At 41.6% G+C, this 27,898-nt stretch overlaps 1 protein-coding gene and 2 non-coding genes across 3 annotated transcripts; all 3 read left to right on the top strand.

Moving 5' to 3' along the window:
* Positions 1–706: 706 nt before the first annotated feature.
* Positions 707–27,898, top strand: LOC115823796 (tripartite motif-containing protein 16-like). The gene is made up of 11 exons (XM_030787820.1): positions 707–1,321; positions 1,446–1,541; positions 1,769–2,063; positions 2,553–2,675; positions 3,318–3,865; positions 16,631–16,850; positions 18,418–18,487; positions 18,767–18,770; positions 19,092–19,311; positions 23,296–23,399; positions 27,770–27,898. Exons 1-11 carry the CDS (start codon positions 707–709, stop codon positions 27,896–27,898), a joined length of 2,424 nt encoding a protein of 807 aa, XP_030643680.1.
* On the top strand, positions 14,857–14,938 carry trnas-aga (transfer RNA serine (anticodon AGA)). Its single transcript has one exon. It is a non-coding gene; the product is annotated as a tRNA-Ser (tRNA).
* trnas-aga (transfer RNA serine (anticodon AGA)) lies at positions 17,341–17,422 on the top strand. Its single transcript has one exon. It is a non-coding gene; the product is annotated as a tRNA-Ser (tRNA).

Genomic DNA, 27,898 nt, shown 5'->3' with positions numbered 1-27,898 from the left:
GTGGCAAGATGCATCATTCCCCCAAGTTAACTGAAAAGTTGATTAGTGTTATCACATTTGATGAACGAAGGCATAACTGCCATGTTCTGTTATGAATACTTGAAATTTTCAACTGTAATGTAACCATCTCTATGTAATTACCCTCATGCTAATCTCTGTCAGACTTGAGCCTATTAATCCAAACGCTAACCTTAATCCACAAACCTCAGCCCAACAAAACTGGAGTTACAGGAAATAAAAACGTTAAGCTACATTCTTATGATATCACAGCCACTTGTTTTTCCTTGGTGAACTGAGCTGACCTCAGCTGTGTGTGGTGTTTGAATAATACGATCTGATGAATGTTGTGGATTCTTACCCAGTGCTCTATATGCAAAATAGAATGCTCTGTATTATGCATTATAGAATCACATATGATGGGATCCTGTATGATAAAAGTCATTTAAAAATGCTCTTTCTCTCTCTCTCTCTCTTCCATGTTTGTCTACATTTCTTTCGCTTTCATAATCTCCTACAGACATCTAGTGTTAAAATGTTTAGGATTGACTTTTTCAAGACAAACCTGTTATAAACACTCTCATAACAAAGAAGATGTCCCCTCCCACTCTCAGACATAAAGGAAAGAAACTTTCCACAGCTCCTGCTTTGCACATTTGAAACCGTGCAGTCGGTGCAGGACCGTGTCTGTGTGGTAGTACTGGAAAGAATGGCAGAGACCAGTATTTCAGTGTCTCAGGACCAGTTCATGTGTCCAGTCTGTGTGGATCTTCTTACCGATCCTGTGACAATTCCCTGTGGACACAGTTACTGCATAGACTGCATTAATGGCTGCTGGGATCAGGAAGATCAGAATCAGAGGGGAGTTCACACCTGTCCCAAGTGCAGACAGACCTTCAGTCCGAGACCTGCTCTTTGTAAAAACACCATTTTGGCTGAAATGGTGGAAAAACTGAAAACAACAAGACCCCAGGCTGCTGCTGCTGCCGATGCCCCTCCTCCTGCTCGATGTTCCGGCGAACCCGGAGACGTGGAGTGCGACTCCTGCATTGGAAAGAAGGAAAAAGCCGTCAAGTCCTGTCTGACATGCCTGGTTTCGTTCTGTCCGACTCACCTCCAGCCTCACCTTGAGTCACCTGCCTTCCAGAGACACACGCTGGTCAAAGCCTCTGCACACCTACAGGACCAGATCTGCTCCACTCACAACCGAGCCATAGAGCTTTGGTGTGAAACTGACCAACAGTTCTTGTGTCATTTGTGTAAGCAGGATGCACACAGCAACCATAAAACAGTATCAGTGACAGCAGGGCGGATCGAAACAGTGGTATGTACAGGGACTTCTCTTACAGCTCACTGATAACGTGTGTAAATATGCACTGACCGCCGATAGCGAAAGAACTTGTCATTCATAAAGATATTGTGTGACTTTGCACTGTATTAAGACACAGAAGTATCTGGAGGAGATTCAGAGAAAAATTCAGCAGAGAATCCAGGAGAGAGAGCAGGAGGTGCAGGAGCTGAGACAGGCTGTGGAGTCTATCAGGGTGAGTGTTGAATAGAGGAGAAGACAAAAGCTGGCTGCTGGAGGAGTCATTTGAGTCAGTGAGGAGTCCAGTGTTGGGCTACTGTCCAATCCCACTGAGTCACAGTGTAGAGAACAGACTGGCTGAGTAAGAGCTGAGTGAAGTGTGTACTTGTAATGGACCCCCCCTCCTCTGTGTGTGTGTGTGTGTGTGTGTGTGTGTGTGTGTGTGTGTGTGTTTCCTAACAGCGCTCAGCACAGGCAGCAGTGGAGGACAGTGAGAAGATCTTTACCGAGCTGATGTGCTCCGTTGAGAGGAGGCGTTATGAGGTGACAGAGCAGATCAGAGATCAGGAGAGGAGTGAACTGAATCGAACTGAAGGAATCCTGAAGCGGCTGGAGCAGGAGATTGCTGATCTGAGGAAGAGAGACACTGAGCTGGAGCAGCTTTCACACACAGAGGATCACATGCATTTCTTCCAGGTGACAGCAGAGGAAAAAAAAGTTCCCTCCAGAACAATGCTGATTGGCTGCGTGAGCCAGGGTTGAAACGGATGGACGAAAGGTCGTCCCATGAGTGTAACAATTACAGACACATCCAGCTTTAGTTCACACGCTAAACTGCCTGACTCTCTCTTTCACAGGGTGTGGTATGAATGGAGTGAATCTGTCGCATAGGCACTTAATACACACTAGTCAGTGTTGAATCATATAAAATGATATGTTTTGCATATTGACTTTAAGTAGAAGACACTGTGTCACCAGCGGTATCTACTAGGCATTGTCAGTATCATAAAATAACTATACATAAACAGTTGTAAGTTACCTCTTCAAATACCATATGCTGTTGCAGAGATCAAGAAATATTTTACTGAGAAGAAACAAAAAAAAGACACTTTGAGATAACATTTTTTTATCACAAAAGCTAAAGAATAATTCATCCTGAGTAGGTATTGAAACACTTGTGTGTGTGTGTGTGTGTGTGTGTGTGTATAGAATTTGCTGTCCCTCTATGCGTGTCCTGGATCTGAAGACTTACCCAGCACCACTGTCAGTCCACACCTCTCTTTTGAGGATGTAGGAAAATCTGTCTCCCTGCTGAGAGAGCGACTGGAGGATTTCTGTAAGGAGGAGTTTGGACGGTTTTCCACTAAAGGTTTGGACTTTATATGCTATTACTGAAGTCTTGCAAAACATGTAAAATATGTCATTTCAAATATGTTCCATGTTTAACAAATTAAGAATCAGTCCCTTTGTTTTTATACTGACAGATAGTGTTCATTCTTCTTCATAAACATGCACACGCGCGCACACACACACACACACACACACACACACACACACACACACACACACACACAAGAGTCCCATTTATAAGTAATTGTATTTCTAATGCAATCCAATGAACAAAAGTGCTATAAAATCAAACCCTAACCCTAACCCTAATGTAATCATAAGGTAACTAATGTTCTGAAGGACAATCCAGGAGGAGGAGTCCAATGTGATCCCAGTTTAATGTGATCCCAGTTTAATGTGATCCCAGTTTAGTCTCGTCCAGTTATGCTTGCTTCCCCCGCATCAAAGCTCACAACAGCAACAGATTAATTCAACGATGATTGAATACGAAAATAACTCTAACACCTCCACTGATACGCTGGTGACACTGCATTGTTTATTTCTCTCAGAATTTCACGAAACGGAACAATGCATTTTCGTAACATCTTCGGGGCCCGTGTATCTGTAATACTGGTGCTTGTTTTCAGTCACTTGTGAACTTAACGGTTTTGTTCCTCAACAGATTCCTATGAGCTCACGCTGGATCCTGACACAGCCTATAAATACCTCCGTCTGTCTGAGGGAAACACGGTGGTGACAAGCACCGACACTGACCAGCAACACCCTGACTGTCCTGAGAGATTTAATGGGAGGGCTCAGGTGTTGTGCAGAGAGAGCGTGCCCGCACGCTGTTACTGGGAGGTTGAGTGGAGTGGGAATAATGGGGTTTATATAGCGGTGTCGTATAAAAGCATCAGGAGGAGAGGACAGGCTGGCGAGTGTGTGTTTGGATATAACGATAAGTCCTGGAGTTTGTTCTGCTGTTCGTCCCGTTATGTGTTCTGGCACAAGTTTCAGGAGACTAGATTAGACGTACAGCCCAGTCCCTCCAGAATAGGAGTGTACGTGGACCACGGGGCGGGAACTCTCGCCTTCTACAGCATCCTAACAAACCAAAACAAAAAGTTTCTCCTCCACAGAGTCCAGACCACGTTTACCGCACCCCTTTACGCTGGGTTTGGTCTGGATGCGAACTCCGAAGTGAAAATATGTCACTTCGTGTGCTACGATGTAAAATGAAAATGAAAAAAAAAAATTAAAGCCGAGCTGTATTTTCCGATCGTTCAATGGCGTGAAATCGCATAGACGAACCTAAAGAGCATCGTGATGTAAAAAAAATATTGCGCTCCAGCTTTTTTAAAGCACACGCTGTTTCGCTGTTTTCTGAAGCTTTTGCGACTTGTCATTTGCCGACTCTGATTACGCTGATGTTATTTTTCAAACACTTTGAATGGTAGCAGGTTGGTCATGTTGCATAATCAGTCTATATCTTGATATATCTTGATATTTTATTTTGGGCTGTATAATACAATGCCACTGACTTGGATCTAAGTATTCTCTTGGGGGGGGGGGGGGGGGGGGGGGGGGCATCCACAATATTAATAATAAAATGTGAAATCTGTGATTGTATGAGAGAAATAAAGCATTATGTGGCTATAACCGGCCTTTTGGAGCATTGCTTTCTGATAGTCTCAAAGAATATTATGGCGATATGAGTATCGTTTAATTCTTATTAATCTGATTTAAATTAGTTTAAATTAGTTCAATAGTTTAAAGTAGTCAATAGTTTAAAGTAGTCTTTTCCAGACTGAATGATATATGCAAAAACTTCTCAATGAATGCATGTATAACTAACGCACCTTACATTTTAAAATGTATTCGGCCTGTACCTGTGTCTTTCTTTTAAAGGTGTTGGAAAACATGCAGATGTTTTGTTGTTCCAAGCTTTGGGTTCGGTTTGTGTTATTTTTTTGTTGTGCTTGTCTCTAGCGAGAAGCTTTAGACGCATTAGGCCAATGGTCCTTCTAAAGTGCAGTGGAAATGTTTTTGCCTTGAGAGCCGTCATCCTGAATACCACCACACGCCGAAAAGTAGGAAAGAAAAAAACCTGTCAGCAGGTCTCAACTTCAGTCATATGAGTAATAGGTTAATTCTAGTGCAGGAGAGACTTGGTGTTCCCTTCAATGAAATAGAAAAAGGACATATGTACCAGTGTCGGCATCGGCAATCGGCCAAAATGAGTTGATGACGTTGCGGCGAAATCACATTCTCGTGTTCTCGTAGAAATGCATCTGTCGTTTTGAACTGTTCGCAACTTTTGAAAAGTGACTGCAACGCTAAAATGTACGCATTTTTCTTCTAAATGACAATAAAACCATTTTCTCTGTCACATATTCAGTCACAACACACAGTCTGTCTGCCGGGCTGCGGAAGTGCAATGTAAGTGACGTCAGCAGTAGTGACGGCTCAATCAATAGCCAGGAACAGGCAGCAGCGGCAGTAGCACGCGTTCTACGAGACAAACTTAATTTTTTTGGTTAAATCGTTTAAACACATTCAATTCAGAGTACACTTGTTTGGTTAGGAGGTCACAATTTAAAAAATAAAAAGAGATTAATTTAGGATTTTCTCCACATTTTTGTTTAAAAATAAAAATATCTGATCATAAAAAGTGTCTTGTGTTTATACGACTTTTACAAATAAAAATATGTGATAAACAAACAAATCTAAACTAACAAGTTTCAAATCACATCTTTCGCCAAGATGGCCAGTTAATTTGAGTAACGTCATTGTGTATTCTACGCAAACTGCATCATTACGTAACGACGCCATCGCATAATGACATCACAGCATCATGCAGCAACTTTTACCAACGATCAGCCTACGTGTAGCAACTTCCCCATAAAATTAGTTGGCAACACTGGCTACTGTCCAATCCCACTGAGTCACAGTGTAGAGAACATACTGTCTGAGTGAGAGCTAAGTGAAGCGTGTGATTGTAATGGACCCCCTCCTCTCTCTCTGTAAGTGTGTGTGTGTGTGTGTATGTGTGTGTAGAGGATTTCTGTAAGGAGGAATTTGAAAGACTTTCCATGCAAGGTTTGGGGATTAGATATTATTACTGAAATATGGTTGAGACCAGATGACCTTAAATCAGTCACTCACACACATGTGTAGTACATGGTATTCAAAAGAGAGTTTGAAAAAAAGGATGATCTGTGAATTATGTTCTCAACCCTTAGTGGATAATCACTGAATGTTTTCAGTGTTTGTTTGTTTTTTAATCCATAACAGCTGACACACAAAAGAGCTTTATATAAGAGTGAAAGTCATTCGGAGCGTTTCGGACTTTAATTTTTATTCTACCTGTAAAGTCCACCCTCTCCCCTCACCCCTGTGTGCCCGACCACTTCCTGTTAAACTGAGAGACAGCGACAGAAACATCCATGTGAGTGGACTTTAACACACTGCACTCACTGAGCATGACATCCTTTCTTCCTTTCTTTCTTTCTCTCTTATTCTCCTGCTGATCTTTCCATATCTTTCAAATTTGTCCAGTAGTTGACTTCTACGTGCCTTATTGCTCTTTTTAATTCTTGCCAATTATTTGTGTACATGAGTCAGTCCAAGGCAGTATGATATGTAAATCTCTCTCTCTCTCAAGCTCAAAAGATTCATTGGTGACGGTCCTGCCATTTAATTTCAAACCTATAGTTCATTGGCAAGACAATTTCCATCAAATCCAGCTTAGGCTAGATGTGTCAAAGTGGTTCTCTGAGAGGGGAGGGGGACATTCAGTCAAAGACAGTGTTGGTCTAGTACCGTGGTTCTCAGCTCCAGTCCTGCAGGGCCACTGTCCTTCACATCTTTGTTTTAACTCTTCATTGAAGCAGTGAACTGAGCTAATCAGGGGCTTGATGATTAATTGATCAGTGGAATCAGGTGTGTCAGTCCTGAGCTCGGGAGAGTTAAAACAAAGACGTGCAGGAAAGTGGCCCCCCAGGACTGGAGTTGAGAACCATTGGTCTAGTCCAGGCGTTTTCAACCTGTGGGGCACCCCAACCCCACCCTCCGATTTGTCCGTTACAAACGTTACTACCAACTGTATTGTTGAGTTACTGGAAATTGTAATCGACCACTAGATGTCGTATTCAGACCGTCTCATGAAGGTTACGGGTCGCGTCCATAGACTTGCTCGCTGAGGCTGATCTAAAAAGAAAAGCTCTTAACAGCCTCACTCACCACCATTCGCCTTCAGCCAAAAAAGAAGCAAGACATTTTAGTTCTGTCGACTTTTCGCATCTGTATATGTGTAGACGAACTTTTGTGGACACACAAACTCACTTATCTAAACCGAAAGCAAGGACTTGACAGCAAGCTTCCGTGTCTACTGTAACTGTATCTAGTTCATAGGTTTGCTTAGTGCATGTTGTCAGCGCGCTGGCGTGGCTCAGGGGTTACTTCACAGAATTGGCTCTGACATACAATCGCTGCTGTTGGTGGCGGTTCGAACCCCGGGCGCTGTCCAGCGTTTTTCTAAAATCTCTCCCTTTCGGTCTCAGTCTCATTCATGAAGTGAAAAGCAAAGTGTTACGCATAAAATGTATTTTGTTACTCTACGAACGGGCATTCGAGTGATATTTCAAGGCTTTCACAAAGATCTTCTGTCTGATGCTTTGCATAAGACTACTGGTTCCATTGCTTCATTGTCATCCTGACGGATAAATTAGAATAGCATACTGCACGGCTTATAACCGTAGTATAGAAGTTCTTGGATGTGGAAAGGCAAAATTTCAGATTTCCAGGCGGATTTTTAACAACGAGAGAGGAAACCTGCGTTTTAAAATTGCTAAGACTTGCGGGACAATTTACTTTACACACTGCACGAGCGGCCAGGAGACGGCAGTAAAGGACCATTTTTGTGAGTTTTGTTTCAAACTTAGCAGAGTGAATACAGGCAGAGCATCCTTGGCAAAGTGAATACGTGTGTACAAAGGGCCACTGACATGTAAAAAATGTTATTTTGTACTTTACAGCAGGCATTTTCAACCTGTCAATGAGTAAAAGTGAAAATGGAGAGGGAATACAGCTGTTCTGAGGTTTGTATACAGCTGCACTGGGGTCTGTATACAGCTGCACTGAGGTCTGTATACAGCTGTACTGAGGTCTGTATACAGCTGCACTGAGGTCTGTATACAGCTGCACTGGGGTTTGTAAACAGCTGCACTGAGGTCTGTATACAGCTGCACTGAGGTCTGTATACAGCTGCACTGGGGTTTGTAAACAGCTGCACTGAGGTCTGTATACAGCTGTACTGAGGTCTGTATACAGCTGCACTGGGGTTTGTAAACAGCTGCACTGAGGTCTGTATACAGCTGTACTGAGGTCTGTATACAGCTGCACTGGGGTTTGTATACAGCTGTACTGAGAGAAGTCTCTCTGTGTTGGTTAGATGTGGCCTTTCTGCTGTGTGGTGTGTGATACACAACTTATATCAATCCAGTTAGGAATAGTGCCTCTTTTAACAGCATGTTTATTCTTTGTGTTGTGAGCTTTACAAACTTAAATGCACAACACAAGTTTTACTTGATCAGTTTCTCTGGCTTTTACATTACCATGCTACAGACCGACAACTTTAACATCAGGTGTTTCTCAGCCACGATTTCTGCTAGATATGCTGATCATCTCTGAGAGTATTTTGTGTGTCCTCTCTCTCTCTTTCTCTCTCTCTCTGTCTGTCTCTATCTATCTCTTTCTTTCTCTCTGTCTCTCTCTTTCCTCACAGTTTGGTAAATTACAACATGCAGCATAGTCATTCACATTTCCTGTTCAGGTCTTTTAATCAATCATAATGTGTAAGATGTGGAACTTGGCAGATATGCACTGTTTTTTTACAGGCTGCGGACATTGAGTAGACATTCACAGAAGTTTCTGCTGCATTGCACTAACATAACCAACAAAAGTCATCATAAAAGAGCTGTCAAGATGGATTATAAGCAAATATTTGCTCCATATACAGTTTTTACATGTGATGCAAAATTCTTCATAGCACTCTGTGTCTTTGTATCGCCCATCATCGCTGCTGGAACAGAAGAAGTGAAGGGGATTATGGGAGAATCTTTCACATTTCCTGTTCAGGTGTCTCAATCTGGAATCCTGATTTATGATGGATCTGGCATAATTGCACTGGTTTTTAGTGGACAGAGTGACACAGACATTGAACTGAAGTTTAAGAGTCGTCTGCACTGGGACAGTCAGAATGGACTCATCACACTGTCAGACCTGAAGATGGAAGATTCTGGAGTTTATACTGTTGAGAGCATTGTTGAGAATGTTCAACAGGTGTTTCACCTGACAGTGTACAGTAAGTATAAAACTTACATATGTCCAGTACTTAACCAGAAAATAATATTTATGTTTCCTGATAGCATACATTGTGATTTCTTATCTTAGAAGCATGAGACTATAATTCTGCTGTCATTAAGTTTTTATTTGTCTTTGTTTTTTTTTTCAGATGAAGTGTCAGAACCTACAATCTCAAAACAGGATGTAAACTCATCTGTTCCACAAATAGTCAGTAAACTGTGTTCAGTAGTGTGTTCAGTAGAGAATGGGAGAAATGTGACTCTGTCCTGGTACAAAGGGAAAGAGATACTGAACCAGACCAGCAGCCCTGATCTCAACACCACCTTCTCTCTCCCTCTGGAGATAGAAGATCAGGACAACAACATCTACAGCTCTGCAGCTGATAACCCAGTCAGTCACCAGACAACACAACTCAACATTACTGAACTCTGCCCTCACTCTATAGGTAAGACTATTACTGTTAATCTTCATTAGAACATATTTTATGTTTTTACAGTAAAGCCTGATCTCTCTCTCTCTCTCTCTCTCTCTCTTTCTCAGACTGCAGTGAGTCTAGCCCATGCTGTTGTTTCACTGTGCTTGTGGTCCGTTTGGTTTTTTCTGCCGTGGTGGGTGTGGCCATGATTGTCCTGCTGCTTGACCACTTCAGACTCAGAAACTCACAGAGGAAGAACTCTATGACATCATCATAGGTTCCAAGTGATGTCACACATCTACCTATCAGCAGTTTTTCCACATATAGAGTCTGTAGTGAAATTGTAACAGTTATATTGTGTGTTATGACCTCAAGTTATATTGTTAGTATGATAAAATAAGAGCTGTGTCTTCCTGTTGGTTTTCAAAAAATGTTAAGATTTCATTTTTTTTTTTATGTAGTTGATGTAGATCATCCAGCGAGCATGTATGACATTTAAACAAAAATTATAAATAAAAAATAAATTTAAAAAAAACATCCTCTTGAAGTTTTAGGAGGTTGCATTCATGTGAGAAAGGAAGAGACACCTACTGAAAAAGAAAGACAATATGCAGCCCCTCTGTATTCTTCCATAATTTCCCATCTTCAGTGTACTTACACATAAATAATCAAACAGCTCAAACAATATCAGCATCATTTAGATGTATGTAACAATGTAAATAAAAATCACAACTGATGTATTTACGACAGACACACAAAATATTGACTCTAATAAAAAAAAAAAAAAAAACAAATTCTCCATGTCCAGCAAAATTTGAATGAGGCAGCAATGATAAATCATCATACTAGGTTTATTAAATATCTTTAAGTTCAGAGTTGACATCAGTAATGATAATGAAACCTTAACCACTCATTATTCACCATCTCTCATTTACGATCAGGAGACAAGTACAAAGTGCTGACTATTTGATTAGTCTTCTTTTCAAGGATGTGAATATGGTTGGAGAGTACTGTGGGGCACATCAGGATGCATAGCAGTGTGTTCTCCATGGGATTATGATCAGAGGAGACACCTACATCCTCACACACACACACACACACACACACGCTCGCATACTCACCTGCACGTACAACATGTACTCACCCCCACACACCCATATCCATACATCTGCACATCCTCCCATTCGCAGAACCAAACAGTAACTCACAGAAATCAACGTGGATTTTAGAGTTAAACAGAGTGCGCTTTTTCCAGTCTCCGGTGTGTGAGTCTGACATGCGTGTTGTCTACGGCAACCAAGGCCAATATCTATGAGCAAGAAATTGTTTTCTTTGGCTCAGTAGCATCATGACCCAGGCACAGTAACATCTTGTGTGTGAGGAGCAGCTCCTCTCCTCTCCTCTCCCCTCCTCTCCCCTCCTCTCCTCTCCTCTCCTCTCCTCTCCTGTCCTCTCCCCTCCTCTCCTCTCCTCTCCTCTCCTCTCTCCTGTCCTCTCCCCTCCTCTCCTCTCCTCTCCTCTCCTCTCCTCTCCTCTCCTCTCCTCTCCTCTCCTCTCCTCTCCTCTCCTCTCCTCTCCTCTTCTTTGCTTGTCCCATCATTATTGAGCCTCAATAAAGAAGATTACTACCAAAAATCATCTCTGCGCCTTTTGATTATTTTTACCAACAAACACAAATGGCCCAGAGTACTGTATGTATTTCCTACACATTTAAAGGTCTTGTGTTTGATGTGTGCTCTGAGTGGAGAAATGAAACTCCTCAGTGGTCTTTTCTTCTGTTTTCACTGAATAAATGTTGAGAACAAAATAAATGGTAAGTTCATTAAAGTATTACGACTGACCTACAATTACAGCAAAGTAGTCTTAATATTAAATCTAAATTTGAGTTTTCATTTTCAACACTCACCTTGTAACATGGTGCTAAAGCAGAACAGCCTCAAAGGAAGGAAGATAAAGAAAATAGTTACCCAATCACTCATTTATCTCACAAGAGTCTTTTTTCTCTTCCCTTTTTTTGTGACTCCCTCTACTGCTCTCTCTCACACATGCACCATACACACACAGACACACACACACACACACACAGAGCACAAGAACACAGAGCCCCCCACCCCGCCCTCTCCCTCTCTCACACATTTTCCAAACACTCCGGCACACACGCACACAGAAAGCACAAGAGAGAACAACTAAAAACAAATAAATAAATAACTTTTTTTTTCTTTTTCTTGAACAGTCACACACAATCTGAGAAGTTTAACTTCCGTCCATCGGACAACTGCAAATCATGCACTTTTATCACTGTTGTAATCTACTAAATGTCAGAAATGTCTTTTTTATCGTTGTTGTTGTGGGGGGGGGGGGGGGGGGGGGGGGTTCTCCCTTTTTCTGATGTTTTTTTCTCACTTAACTCTGGAGTCTGGTACTACACATAGAATAACACAGACTCTGTAGTTTGATGCCACGAAGGATTTACACAAACTACGTTTTCAATACAACAAGGGACAGTCTAAAATGTTTAACTACGCTTAACCATGCTTAACCACACTTAAACATGCTTAACCAGTACCAAATATGACAGGTAGACACTCCAAACTACTCACATGTGTAGCTATTCCATAGTACTAAATATATCCAAAAGCTTGAGAACGTAGTCAGAAAGGAAATATTCTAAATATTGATTGTGCATTTTCTTTGCGCATATATAGTGGAATGGGCTTAATAAGCGAAAACACTCAAAATCTTCTAAGAATATAGTTGTCCTTCAGAACTAACTATATCCAGAAAACTCGAGAATGTAGTCAGAAAGGAAATATTTTAGATATTGATTAAGCGTTTTCTCTGCGCATAAAACTGCAAGCATTAACATATGTTGTGTATTAACTTTAAGCGGATGTGCCAAAAGAAAATGTTTAATGAGTATGTAAAGTGTTTCCCTTCTAACTACATTCTCAAGCTTTTGGAAATAGTTAGTACTGAAGGACAGCTACAATCTTGGAAGATTTTGAGTCTGTACTTGTCATTTTAGGTATGTTTTTGCTCGTTAAGCAGACATGGGCAAAGAAAACGCTTAATCAGTATAACGAATAAACAAATAAACAAAAAATGTTCACAAATGGTGATGAATGTTGGTTGTAGGAGAAGCTCTTCACACTGGGAAACACAGAGCAAAGTGTTTATTCAAACAGAACCATTATCAGGAGTTGTAGCGGAGGCACAATGCCTGTGTAACAGCAGAAGGTTTTGCAGGCACAAGGTGGAGCAGAGGACAGTGGAGACAGAATACACCAACAACAAGAACAATAGACAGGACACAGGGTGCTCCTCTGGAGCTGTACAAACAGGTAATCATGATTACAGTATTAACTGGGAACTCAAAGTATCAAGACTCGATCTCCACAAAGACTTCACAACAAAAACGCAGCGATACATCTATTGAACAGAAACCAGGCTTGAATTTGACATGTGTGCCCAGGTAATCATACAGTCCCAGAGCACTGACAGAATGTCAACGTCGGCGGGGAGACATCTTTGGAGGTGCAGGCTCCCTGCAGGCCGCCCTTTCAATGTTGTTCTCAATATGCCAGTAGACAGGAGCCACAATCATCACAGAGGGGATGATAGTCTTTTCCTCTGCAGGGGTCTCATGGGACGTTAAGGGTATGGGACAGAGTATTGGCTTTACCATTTTTTGAGCGTGGGTGAAAGGAGATGGTGAAATGAAAAAAAACGAGAAGAAAAGGGCCAACCAGGCTTGACGTGGACTTAAACCTCTTTGCCCCAAAGTAGAAGGAGAGACACTTACCTTCTATGAGTGAGCAGGTGACAGAGTCCCCCACCCCGGCCACAATGTAGACAGAGCCTCTTGTCTACATTGTGGCCGGGGTGGCCAAACTGGGCACTTCACTCTCTGTTGTCCCTCCTCTTCATAGTAGAGACAAAACCTTTGCTCAATCTGATGGTGACTTTCTTGCTGAAGTAAGATGGTTGATGCCTATTTGCATGGGCTCTGGATTCAGTTCTGGTTGGCAATTTGTCATGAGGAGTGCTCTGGAAGGTCGTCGGTGACCTCTGAGAAAATTGTCCAGATGGATGGAAAGGGAGATGAGCAAGTCTAAGGAGAAGGAATGCCGAGCCTTCAACTAGCACCTATCTAAACGAATAAACGCTCTTACTCTATGGAAATGCGGGTGCTCCTCAGTGTATGATTGGGTTACGTCCCGATAAACGCATCGTAAGTTGAAAATATCGTAAGTCGAAAATGCATTTAATACAATACATCTAACTCTACCAAACATCATAGCTTAGCCTAGCCTACCTTAAACATGCTCAGTAACGCTGGCAACACAGCAGACTATAAAGTATCAGATGTTTACCCTTGTGATCGCATACCTGACTGGGAGCTGCGGCTCGCTGCCGACGCCCAGTATCACAAGAGAGTATCATACCGTATATCACTAGTCCGGGAAAAGATCAAAATTCAAAATTTGAAGTACTGTTTCTACTGAACACGTATCGCTTTCGCACCATCGTAAAGTCGAAAAACCGTAAGTCGAACCATTGTAAATTGGGGACCATCTGTACAAGAATTAATCTAGTTAAGACAGGTCTCCTAACCTAATACCACCTTATGTGTTGTGTGTAACATGTAAGTGTGCCTGTCTATGAATGTGTGAGTATTTAACTAATAAGATGCTTGGAGGACAACACGGCCAAACCTGGGGAATGCGGGTGGCGTCTCCGAAAGGCCGTTCCAAGTCACCGTGATGTTCCTCCTTCGCTTGGCGAGCCCAAGCTGTATCTGTGCAGTTTAGTTGTAGTGGTGGCAATCCAACAAGTGAGCACAATACCATAAAAGACTTCACAAAAACAACATCATTCAACACAGAGGAGAATAATGAAAGGGAATAGGGATATACAACAGACCAATATGGTGCCTCTGTAAGTTCGCGGCAAACCATTTAGAGAGTTCTCGAGCTCCTCGCGAGAGAGAGAGAGAGAGAGAGAGAGAGAGAGAGAGAGGGAGAGAGAGAGAGATGTGGTGGCGTGGCTGCATTCTGGCCTTACTGCAAAAACATAAAATATGTTCTAATGAAGATTAACCGTATTGGTCTTACCTATAGAGTGAGGGCAGAGTTCTGTAATGTTAAGTTGTGTTGTCTGGTGACTGACTGGGTTAGCAGCTACACAGCTGTAGGTGTTGTCGTCCTGATCCTCTGTTTCCAGAGGGAGAGAGAGGATGGTGTTGAGATCAGGGCTGCTGGTCTGGTTCAGTATCTCTTTCCCTTTGTACCAAGAGTCACATCTCTCCCATTCTCCACTGAACACACCACTGAACACTTTGGACCAGATGATCCACTTACTGCTGAGTGATTCTGTCTGACATTAATGTGAGGAGTGGGAACAGTAGCGGGTGAAAATGGAGAGAAGTACACATCTATGAGTTGTCGTGGCCGAGTGGTTAAGGCGATGGACTAGAAATCCATTGGGGTCTCCCCGCGCAGGTTCGAATCCTGCCGACAACGTCGGTTTTAGGGGCAGCTGAGGCCTAATGGTCAGAGAAGTGGGACCGGCAGGACAAAATGTGGGTGGGGGGAGTGGGTGAACAGTGGTTTCCCTCAATGTTCACAGGTGAAGTGACCTTGGGCAAGGCACTTAACCCCAGAACTGCCCCCCGGAACGTTGCGATTGTGTGGCTGCGCACTGCTCCGGGTGTGTGTACACTGTCTTCTTGTGTGTGCTCTTTTGCTCACTGCTCATAGAGTGTCTTGTGTGCTCACTGCTTCAGATGGGTCGAAACGCAGAGGTGGAATTTCCCCGTTTGTGGGATTAATAAAGGAAATAAACTTAAACTCTTTGAAGCGCAACTCCAGTTTTGACAGTGCGGTCAATTATTGTCAGTGGATTCTGCAGTCATTTAGATATATATATATCTTGAACCCTTAACCCCATAATCATTCTATTGTCAGAAGGTAGAGAAGCGTCTACATTAATATGTAAGCGATACCTAATTAACAAGATCAAAGTAAATTTGTCCTCTGCTCTAATAGTTTATATCTGAGAACCACAAGTGGCTGTTCCCACATAAATCTGAACAACTGAGTTTTAAGGAGGGGATCTGGCACAGACAGTAAGCTGTGTTTTACATGTACCAGATTTCATTATGTCATTATTGTTTGCTGTATTCAATAATGTGCAGAATGAGGAAATGCCGACCAATGGATGACAAGGACTGAATCCCGACTTTAAAATCACTTTGTTTCAGTCTAATCTCTCTATAAATATTTCAGTGCTGATTACTGACCATCTGTATGGAAATATAACTCCTGTATTCCAAGCCAAAATACAAGTGTACAGGAATAGTTACATTAAAATATGATTTTAAAAAACTGTAGAACCAACTCACCATATACGGTGTAACTGAAACTCTTCTCTGAAACTTCTCCACTGCTTATTGTTACTTTATAAACTCCAGAGTCTGTGATGTTGATATTTCTGATGGTGAGAGTCTCTCTGTGTTGGTCAGATGTGGAAGACGGTGACAATCATGGTGGATGGTTTGAGGAGCTGGGCTCTGACTTGAGGAGTGACTTCCTGTGGCTTTTTTAACTGTATAACAGGTAACTTACAACTGACATGAAACCAATTAGGAATAATGCCTCTTTTAACAGGATGTTTATTCTTTGTGTTTTGAGTTTTACAAAATTAAACACACAACACAAATTTTAATTGATCAGTTCCTCTGACCTTTATATGCCCATGGCAACACAGGAAAATGAATAACTACTTCTTGTTTTAACATCAGCTGTTTCTCAGCCATGGTTTCTGCCAGATATGTCGAGTATTAAGCGTGTCTTCTCTCTCTTTCCTCACAGTTGGGTAACATTCAGGCTAGTCCTTCACATTTCCTATTCAGATTTTGTAATCAGTCATAATGCGTAATAATACTTGGCAGAAATACCTTGATTTTTAAAGGCCGCAGACCTTGAGAAGACACTCACGGGACATTCTGCTGCATTCCACTACAATTACCAATACAAAATCATCATAAAAGAACAGTCAAGATGGATTATAACAAAGTATTTGCTCCATGTCCAGTTTTCACATGTGCTGTTAAACTTTTCATGGCACTCTGTGTCTTTGTATCGCCCATCACTGCTGCTGGAAGAGAAGAAGTGAAGGGGATTGTGGGAGAGTCTTTCACATTTCCTGTTCAGGTGAATGAGTCTGGTGCTCTGCTTTATAAAGGATTTTGCATTATTGCACTGGTTGTAAATAAACAGAGCGACACAGACCGTCAGCAGAAGTTTAAGAGTCGTCTGCACTGGGACAGTCAGAATGGACTGTTCACACTGTCAGACCTGAAGATGGAAGATTCTGGACTTTATGTTGTTGAGAATAAGGAGGCAGAGAATGTGTTTGACCTGACAGTGTACAGTAAGTGTAAAATTTACAGAGAGAGGGAGAGAGAGAGAGAGAGAGAGAGAGAGAGAGAGAGAAAGAGAGAGAGAGAGAGATGTGGTGACGTGGCTGCATTCTGGCCTTACTGCAAAAACATAAAATATGTTGTAATGAAGATTAACCGTACTGGGCTTACTTATAGAGTGAGGGCAGAGCTTAATAACACTGAGCTGTGTTGTCTGGTGACTGACTGGGTTAGCAGCTACACAGCTGTAGGTGTTGTTGTCCTGATCTTCTATCTCCAGAGGTAGAGAGAGGATGGTGTGGAGATCAAGGCTGCTGGTCTGGTTCAGTATCTCTTTCCCTTTGTACCAGGACAGAGTCACATCTCTCCCATTCTCCACTGAACACACCACTGAACACTTTGGACCAGATGATCCGCTTACTGCGGAGTGATTCTGTCTGACATTAATGTGAGGAGTGGGAACAGTAGCGGCTGAAAATGGAGAGAAATACATGTCTATGAGTTGTCGTGGCCGAGTGGTTAAGGCGATGGACTAGAAATCCATTGGGGTCTCCCCGCGCAGGTTCGAATCCTGCCGACAACGTCGGTTTTAGGGGCAGCCGTGGCCTAATGGTCAGAAAAGTGGGTCCCTGGGACCGGCAGGACAAAATGTGGGTGGACAGCATTTTCCCTCAATGTTCACAGATGACGTGCCCTTGGGCAAGGCACTTAACCCCAGAACTGCCCCCCGAACGTTGCGATTGTGTGGCTGCGCACTGCTCTGGGTGTGTGTTCACTGCCTCCTTGTGTGTGCTCTTTTGCTCACTGCTCATAGAGTGTCTTGTGTGTTCACTGCTTCAGATGGGTCGAAACGCAGAGGTGGAATTTCCCTGTTTGTGGGATTAATAAAGGAAATAAACTTAAACTCTTTGAAGCGCAACTCCAGTTTTGACAGTGCGGTCAATTATTGTCAGTGGATTCTGCAGTCATTTAGATATATATATATCTTGAACCCTTAACCACATAATCATTCTATTGTCAGAAGGTAGAGAAGCGTCTACATTAATATGTAAGCGATACCTAATTAACAAGATCAAAGTAAATTTGTCCTCTGCTCTAATAGTTTATATCTGAGAACCACAAGTGGCTGTTCCCACATAAATCTGAACAACTGAGTTTTAAGGAGGGGATCTGGCACAGACAGTAAGCTGTGTTTTACATGTACCAGATTTCATTATGTCATTATTGTTTGCTGTATTCAATAATGTGCAGAATGAGGAAATGCCGACCAATGGATGACAAGGACTGAATCCCGACTTTAAAATCACTTTGTTTCAGTCTAATCTCTCTATAAATATTTCAGTGCTGATTACTGACCATCTGTATGGAAATATAACTCCTGTATTCCAAGCCAAAATACAAGTGTACAGGAATAGTTACATTAAAATATGATTTTAAAAAACTGTAGAACCAACTCACCATATACGGTGTAACTGAAACTCTTCTCTGAAACTTCTCCACTGCTTATTGTTACTTTATAAACTCCAGAGTCTGTGATGTTGATATTTCTGATGGTGAGAGTCTCTCTGTGTTGGTCAGATGTGGAAGACGGTGACAATCATGGTGGATGGTTTGAGGAGCTGGGCTCTGACTTGAGGAGTGACTTCCTGTGGCTTTTTTAACTGTATAACAGGTAACTTACAACTGACATGAAACCAATTAGGAATAATGCCTCTTTTAACAGGATGTTTATTCTTTGTGTTTTGAGTTTTACAAAATTAAACACACAACACAAATTTTACTTGATCAGTTTCTCTGACTTTTATATGCCCATGGCAACACAGGAAAATGACTAACAACTTTCTGTTTTAACATCAGCTGTTTCTCAGCCATGGTTTCTGCCAGATATGTCGAGTATTAAGCGTGTCTTCTCTCTCTCTCCTCACAGTTGGGTAACATTCAGGCTAGTCCTTCACATTTCCTATTCAGATTTTGTAATCTCTCACTATGCGTAATATGTGGAACTTGGCAGAAATACCTTGATTTTTAAAGGCCGCAAACCTTGAGAAGACACTCACGGGACATTCTGCTGCATTCCACTACAATTACCAATACAAAATCATCATAAAAGAACAGTCAAGATGGATTATAACCAAATATTTGCTCCATGTCCAGTTTTCATAGCACTCTGTGTTTTTGTATTGCCCATCACTGCTACTGGAAGAGAAGAAGTGAAGGGGATTGTGGGAGAGTCTTTCACATTTCCTATTCAGGTGAATGAGTCTGGGGCTCTGCATTATAAAGGACTGGGTACTATTGCACTGGTTTTAAATAGACAGAGTAACACAGACATTGGACCGAAGTTTAAGAGTCGTCTGCACTGGGACAGTCAGAATGGACTCTTCACACTGTCAGACCTGAAGATGGAAGATTCTGGACTTTATGTTACTGAGAATAAGGAGCGAGAGAATGCGTTTGACCTGACAGTGTACAGTAAGTGTAAAATTTATATGTGTCCAGTATTTTGCCAAATAACATCTTTGTGTTTTCTGATAGCGTGTGTTGTGATTACTTATTTTGGAAGCGTAAGAGTATCATTTTACCATCACTGTGCTCTTGCTTTTCATCTTTTTCTCAGATAAAGTGTAAGAACCTACAGTGACAAAACAAGATGGAAACTCAGCTATTCCACAAACAGCCAGTAAACTGTGTTCAGTGGTGTGTTCAGTGGAGAATGGGAGAAATGTGACTCTGTCCTGGTACAAAGGGAAAGAGATACTGAACCAGACCAACAGCCCTGATCTCAACACCATCCTCTCTCTTCCTCTGGAGATAGAAGATCAGGACAACAACATCTACAGCTGTGTAGCTAATAACCAAGTCAGCAACCAGACAACACCACTCAACGTAACTGAGCTCTGCCCTCACTCCATAGGTAACACCACTACTATTAATCTTCATTAGAACATATTTTATGATTTTGTAGTAAGGCCAGAATGTAACCACACCATTAAATCTCTCCCTCTCCCTCTCTCTCTCTCTCTCTCTCTCTCTCTCTCTCTCTCTCTCTCTCAGACTGCAGTGAGTCTAGCCTATGCTGTTGCTTCACTGTGCTTGTGGTCCGTTTGGTTTTTTCTGCCGTGGTGGGTGTGGCCATGATTGTCCTGCTGGTTGACCACTTCAGACTCAGAAACTCACAGAGGAAGAACTCTATGACATCATCATAGGTTCCAAGTGATGTCACACATCTGCCCATCAGCAGCTTTTCACATGTAGAGTCTGTAGTGACATTGTAACGGTTATATTGTGTGGTGTGATTTCAAGTTATATTGTTAGTATGATAAAACAAGAGATATGTCTTCCTTTTGCTTTTCAAAAAATGTGAAGATTTCATTTTGTTGAATGAGAAAAAATAAATGATGTATATCCTGGCTTATGATGGTTCCAGTGGTGATAGGTAATATGTGTTTCCAGTGGGTCTAGTTAATATATTCCAACACATCCCTGACATTTATACACGCTTAGATCATCCAGTGAGCGTGTATGGGTTAACTGGAAGGAAAAAACCCCAAACATTTGAATGATATCAATCAGCAGAATGCCTTTATTTTTTTAACATCTCATGCTGTATCACAAAGAGGGAGCATTTAACAAAAGTAATAAATAAAAATAAATTTATAAAAAATCCTCTCAGAATTGTAGGCGGTTGCATTCACGTGAGAAAGGAAGAGACAGCCACTGAGAAGAAAGATAACATTCAATCCCTCTGTTTTCTTCCATAAATTCTCATTTGCAGTGTGCTTATAAATAAATAACCAAACAGCTAGAACAATATCAGCAACATTTAGATGTATGTAACGATGTATTAAAATCAAAACTGATGTATTTACGACAGACATACAAAATGCTGACTTTAATAAATAATTCTCCATGTCCTGCGACATTCGAACATGCAGCAATGATACACTGGTCCCATAAAGTTCAAAATGAGAAATAATTCATTTATACCTTCATAAGTCTTTACATATTAAAAGTATTTTCCGTTGGGGATGGAGGAAAATGTGGACGTGTTAGATTATCAGCAAACGGCCGAATGATTTCTGTTTTCATGCCAGTGTCATTCAGCCACGTCGAAATAGTCCGCCTCTGAGATCTCGTCTCCCTTCTCTAAACCCTAAACATGTAAACATGACAAAACCAAAGCCAGACATTTGTGGAAGCATGAGTTGACAATTTTTTTCCAAGGTTCACGCTTTGATCCTGTACAGGAAGTACTCGAGTAAATGAGGAACATAAAGCCGACTGAAAGCATCGTGGTTCGTGACTTAATTAAGCATTTGTAAGTATTGATCCTGTATAAAAAAAATACTGGAAAGTCTACCGTTATTATGCTCTTTGTTTTAACAGATATGTTAAAGGACACATCCATTAGGAGTCATACTGGGTATATTAAGTATCTTCAATGTCGAGTTGACATCAGTAATGATACTGAAACCTGAAACTCATTATTCACCATCTCTCATTTACGATCAGGAGACAAGTACATGACGGTCAAACTGCTGACTATTTGATTTTTTTTTTTTCAAGGATGTGAATACGTTTGGAGAGTACTGTGTGTATTTCCTACACATTTAAAGGTCGTACTTTTTGCTGCATGCTCTGAGTGGAAATATGACTGAGTGAGATACTGCATTCTTCAGTTGGACCTGAATAAATGTTAAAAAGAAAAGAAAAGAAATGGTAAGTTCATTTAAGTATTAAGACTGGCTCACAATTACAGCAAAGTAGTCTTAATATTAAATTTAAATTTGAGTTTTCATTTTCAAGACTCACTTTGTGGTTCGTTTTCTCTTCTATGACGCCATGCCAGAAAGAACAAAATCACCAAAGTGCATAGGAATAATGCCGGTGGTATCAGCCGGAACATGAGTTTTCCAGAGGAATCTGATCATGAAAATGAGAGACATAAAAAAAAATGACAACATTGTGAGAACGATGATCTTTACGCAGTAGCGGGAATTTTCACAGAAGAAGCCCAACAACATTTGCATTTACACTGATACAACTTAGTAACGTGGTATAAATATTAGGCTACACTTACACTTACACGCTTACACGCGTGACTAATCAGTTCGCAATACGACGTGTTTAATATTGTCAGTTTCATTTTCCAAATCAAGTCAAATGAAGTTGTCACTCAAATGGCAACTTAACAAAACTGATTTGCAACAAAGAATCCAAGTCAACATCCATGCCATATTACTCCAAAAATCTCTTACCAACTACTCCCTCTCTGGTTGAAATTCGATTTATTAGCTGCTCATGTCAGACCGATAATGTTTTGCATTTCTGATCTGATTGGTGTGAAGACAACAGCAGGTTGGGTTCCCTCGCCCGCCCACTAAGAATTTACTATGTTTTCATGGACGCCAAACATTCGTGGGCTTCTTCTACACACACATTTTTTTCTCTTTCACAGTCCAGTCAGAGCACTACAACACTCAAAGGTGATTGGCTAATTAAAAAAAAAAGTGAGAAGAGGCCAAACGTGCGTGAACTAAGACTGGCTTCCCCTCGGACATGCAAGACTACTGTAAAGCGAGAAACGTACAACGATATGAGATTAAAAAAAAAAAAAAAGCTTTCCTGTTACCATAGTCGCTGTACAAATATGAGGTAGGCTACATGATCAAAAATTGGAATATAATCACGTGAAAAGTTTCACTAAAATTTATTTCACGTGTTGTTATTGTTACGGAGATTTTCACGTTTCAAGTCATCTAATTTTGAGGAAGACTGGGTTCCGCTAGGAGTCGCCACTTCTCATACGCTGTGTAACTTGAGTTTCATTGTGTATCATTACTCCAGCTTGGAGGAAATAATATAGAAGATAATCAAATCAGGATCTTTGTGTAGTGTGGATGTTGAGTTATGTCGTAGTATTGTGATTTTCTGACTACTTTGTTCTTTCTTTAAAAAGCTTCCTGAAAGAAAACAAACACATGAGCATGCAGTACATTAAAGTCTCACCTGAAACAGTGTCAAATTTGTCACAGAGCTCAGTTACGTTGAGTTGTGTTGTCTGGTTGCTGACTGGGTTAGCAGCAACACAGCTGTAGATGTTGTCTTGATCCTCTATCCTCAGAGGGAGAGACAAGTTGGTGTTGAAATCAGGGCTTCTGGTCTGGTTCAGTATCTCATTCCCTTTGTACCAGGAGAGAGTCACATCTCTCCCATTCTCTACTGAACACACCACTGAACACAGATTGCTGTAGTATCCTCTGGCTATGCCAGAAAGAGCAACTTCAGGCAGTGATACTTCATCTAGATGACAAAAACAAACAAAAATAAAACAAACAAACAAACAAAAAAAGTAGCTGATTTGAAATTCATTAAAAATCACATAAAAAGCCGATGTAAACATACTCACTGTATACTTTCAACTGAAACATGTAAGTTTTAGTCTGTTCCACCCAGGTCATAATCGTATAAAGTCCAGAATCTTCCGTCATCAGGTGCGAGAGATTGAACAGTCCAGTTTGACGGTCCCAGTGCAGGCGATTCTCAAACTCCTGACGAAAGTCTGTTTTGCCCTTTCCTTTTTTAACCTGAGCGATTTTACCATCGGTTGTCACGTCATTTTTACAGAGGTAACCATAGCTAAACACAGGGACAGGAAACAAGAACGATTCTCCCACAAAGCAATTCACATCTTGGCCCCTGGGTTGAGCTGAATGACTGGACTGACAGAATTCTGAGGAGAGAGAGAGAGAAGAAAAGAGAGAGGGGGGGGGTGGATTAGATCAGAGGCAGAAAGTCCCACCCTTTGATAGTATAGATGTAACAGTATATACTGTATAGCTGTAGTGATCTGTTTCTGTGTAGATTTAAAGGCTGTCAGTAGATGTAACAGTATATACTGTATAGCTGTAGTGATCTGTTCCTGTGTAGATTTAAAGGCTGTCAGTAGATGTAACAGCATATACTGTATAGCTGTAGTGATCTGTTTCTGTGTAGATTTAAAGGCTGTCAGTAGATGTAACAGTATATACTGTACAGTTGTAGTGATTTGTTCCTGTGTATTTAGAAATGTGAACACTAGTGAAGTAGTGGGTCATGAGTAAACATTAGCTATCTCCCAGGACATTTATATTGCATTTGCTTTTGGAGTTCCAAGGCGCCGTTACTTTGAGCTGTGTTGCGTTAACTTACAGTCAGAGACCAGCCAGCGAATGGGCTCTAAACACGTGAGTCACTGAATAAATGACTGAACTCCCTCTAAAATTTCCTCAAAGTTTTTAATCACATGTTAAAATGGGAAATGGTCAGGGTTCTTTTTTTCTCCACCTTGTGATTGTTAGATAATGCACATACAAGCAGAAATGAAAGGGAAGTGTAACATTTGGTCGCTTTCAAATTTCCATTTGACTCCAGTTCTCTTCAAAACAGACCACTCCGGTTTAAATTTTTTTTTTTCCTTTTTGCATTTGTATTTGTATTTAACATTGTTTTAATAATACTCAAAGAGTCAGCATCTACATGTCTACATAATATTAGCTCAAAATAAGATAAGAAGGCGAAAAAAACTCAGCGTTTCTCTGAAGACATCATTTTAACATTCAGATGATTCCCCTCCCTAAACACAAAATCAGAGTCAAATCATTTCACAACCTTACAAACACATCTAATTAAGTTTCAGAAATCATAACTCTTGCTGTTGTAACTCTTTATCAGTGATGTTTCAGTCTTACCTCACCTGCTACAGGGATGAAAAGCAATAGGAAGATGCCTCCCATGTAAGCGTCCATCTTCTTGTGTGAATCAACTGCAAATGAATTGTTTTTGTTTCTGTTCAGCTACGGATGACCTCACTAGTGACTCCGTCCACTAGGGGGCAGCGCAGACTGAAACTGGAGGTCGAAGCATAGTGACCAAAGCCCGTCACTCAGAGACCAGAACCTTATGCTGAATCTGTCATATCACTAAATCATTCTCCCATCTTCACTCAGACAAAAATTCTACAACATCGTTTTGGGCAAAAATATCGATCCATTTTCTTGATGCATACCAACTATCATGACAAATAATACTGACACAAACAAGAACAATATTCAGCATGCCGACATCAACTACCTGTTTACCACAGTTTCTCCTCACAAGTGTAAACACTAAACACAGTTGCAATCTGTAATTAAATTCTAACAACGTTTACGCCGAAATCAAAGTTTGACAATTAGAGAGATGACCCCTTTCACTGTAACTTCTGTTAACAAGGTGAAAATAGGGTAATACCTTAGACATTAGTCCACAGCCATTACATCAACTACTTCTACTTTATGACGTAGCTGTCATACCCAATATAACACATCGATGTTGGTGAATTTTCAGTGTACCTACATTATAGCAATAGCAAATGATTCATTTGCTGGCTATGAAACTGGGAGCTTGTGGGAGAGACTCCCAGGTCAGAGCCAGATTCGACCGAGTCCCTGCTTCACACTAAATGCCGTACTTCTTATGCTTAGTTTAAAATGAATTCTAAGTTTCAAAAAGCAGTCGAAGTCTTCAGAAGTCTGATGCAGTGCAGGTTTATTGCATTCAGTCGTGAGCAGAATACAACAAACTGAGTCAGGTCCCAAGGAGTGACTGAATCTAATACAGAAAATCACTTACTTATATCTAAAATTTTATCAATATGCTAAACCTACGCTTCCAATAAGCACATGACACGGTTGTATGGTAACACCCCTTACATCATCCGTTTTGCATGGTCCAACCCCTTCGCCTCCAGAACTTTCCCCGAATTTTCTCAGAATTCATTGTTCCATACACCACTATTTCTCAAGTTTTCCTTTTCTGATAAATAATAAAATAATATTCAACCATGTCCTCATCTTACTTCAGATACTCTACATTTAATGCAGATGTTAGTTTTCAAGCGATGGGGCTTGTCCATGTAAGGCGGATACTGATGCAACCACATCCTGGCCATTACTTATGCCTCCCTGTCATTGTGGCCTAGAATTTCCCTTTTAGTATACAGAGGTCCCTCTTCCATTGGCTTCAACGTTCAGAGGCCTTCTTCCATTTCTCCAACAAGCTGCAATACCCATTTGTAGCATGGTGAACTTTCCTACTGTATTACTACAGTGTTCATTAAGTTCTATTATGACAGTCTTTACTGTAAAAGGAAGATAAAGCTTAACAGGAGGTTTCCACTGTCCTTATGATAGTTGAAAATGATGTCACAAAGTAGAATAGAACCTTACATGGGATTATCCAAAACAATACCATCCTCTGTTACACCAGTTGATTCCATCAGCCATAGACAACCTCCTTAAGAGAAACTGGCTGACAATGTGGAAACTATGACACCCCATCTGAAAATTCTGCCGGTGTGAAATGTCAGCAGTGTGACAGAAATAATTGTGGATGTAAACGATGTGCTTTGACAGACCGCACTCTGGAAATGTTATGGACACTGTCGCTGTGATAGACGTATAAGAAAAGGTATAAGATGTGCAGAAATAAGAATAGACACATGGAGCATGCAGTGTTCATTTTACCGTGAGTTATCACGACTCAAACTCACAGTTCAAAATAACATTGCCTCAGGGGACCAATATTAATTTACAATTTACAATTTAGTTATTTGGCAGACGCTTTTAGCCAAAGCGATTTACAATCAGTGCATCATTCGGATTACTAATACCTCATGAACAGAGATCACAATAAGACTGAGCGTCAGTTTACTCCTTCGTATTGCGCCCCTGGAATACTTTGACAAACACAGATACCAGACAAAGTTGTTGTTTTGTTTTTTTTTAAGGAAAGGGAGGTGTTAGGCAGTGGGGGACAGGTGGGTTCTGAAGAGGTGGGTTTTCAGTTTCCTGCGGAAGATGGTAAGAGATTCCGCAGTCCTAACTGCATGAGGGAGGTCGTTCCACCACCGCAGGGCAATGGCGGAGAAGAGGCGTGGTCGGGAGGAGCAGCTGCCTGGTTCCCGAAGTGAGGGGACTGTCAATTGACCAGAGGTCGTAGAGCGGAGGGTTCTAGTAGGGGTATATGGAGTTATAAGGGACTGAAGGTATGATGGGGCGGAGCCTCTTGTGGCCTGGTAGGCCAGCACCAGTGTCTTGAACTGGATGCGGGCAGCTACCGGAAGCCAGTGGAGCGCAGTAAGCAGTGGAGTGACATGAGAGTGCTTCGGGAGGTTGAATACCAGGCGTGCAGAGGCGTTCTGCATAAGCTGGAGCGGCCTGATGGCGCAGGTCGGTAAGCCAGCCAGTAGAACGTTGCAGTAGTCCAGGCAGGAGATGACAAGTGCTTGGACCAGGAGCTGGGTCGCCTGTTGTGTGAGGAATGGGCGGATTCTCCTGATATTGTATAGGGAGAATCTGCAGGATTGGGTGACTGCCGCGATATGACTGGAGTAGGTCAGCTGGTTGTCAAGGGTTACGCCAAGGTTTTTGGCTGCTGTGGTGGGGAACACCACAGATCCCTCGATGGTGATTGCAGTGTCGATCGTTGGGGAGTTCTTAGCGGGAAAAACAAATGCAACACAACTGGCCAGAGAGCTAGCTAGTCAGTACTCTGTCTCTCTCTCTTTCTCTCTCTCCCCTCAGAGTTCTGTCAATCCTGACATTCAGCTTAACCCTTGGGGAAATTAAGAGGCATCATTAACTATACAGTCAAACTTAACTATTACAGTCTGTGTTGTCATTTTCAGATAACTGTGGAACTGAATTCCTGCTGATTCCCAGGAACTTGTATTTATAGACAAAGCTGGATTCAGTGTAGCGATGTGAAAGGACCCAAGCTGGGAGAAATGTCAGCGTATAAACAGATCAGGACAAAAGTGGGATCAGTCACCGCCATGGTCCCCTTAAGACACACGGTCCTGTCCATCTCGTTATGTTTCTAAACACCCTTATGAGTCTTTTTCAACCAGGGCGCCGAGGACCTGGAGATCCTGGGAATGCTGGGATCCGTGACCGCTTCTGTGACCATTCCGGGTTTGGATTTCCGTACCTCCAGACCTGTTCCCTGTGTCTCTGTCCCAGTAGGGGAGGTTTTGTGA

Source organism: Chanos chanos, chromosome 11 (genome assembly GCF_902362185.1).
Source record: "Chanos chanos chromosome 11, fChaCha1.1, whole genome shotgun sequence".
Classification (NCBI taxonomy): domain Eukaryota; kingdom Metazoa; phylum Chordata; class Actinopteri; order Gonorynchiformes; family Chanidae; genus Chanos; species Chanos chanos.
Note: the sequence above shows the minus strand (reverse complement) of the source record. Positions and strands in the feature narration are given on the sequence as shown.

Coding starts and splice junctions, on each gene's coding strand:
- LOC115823796 (XM_030787820.1), top strand. CDS start 707: ATGGCAGAGACCAGTATTTCAGTGTCTCAGGACCAGTTCATGTGTCCA. Junction 1,322..1,445: donor CAGGGCGGATCGAAACAGTG/GTATGTACAGGG, acceptor ATTAAGACACAG/AAGTATCTGGAGGAGATTCA. Junction 16,851..18,417: donor GTTTGACCTGACAGTGTACA/GTAAGTGTAAAA, acceptor TGTGTTGGTCAG/ATGTGGAAGACGGTGACAAT.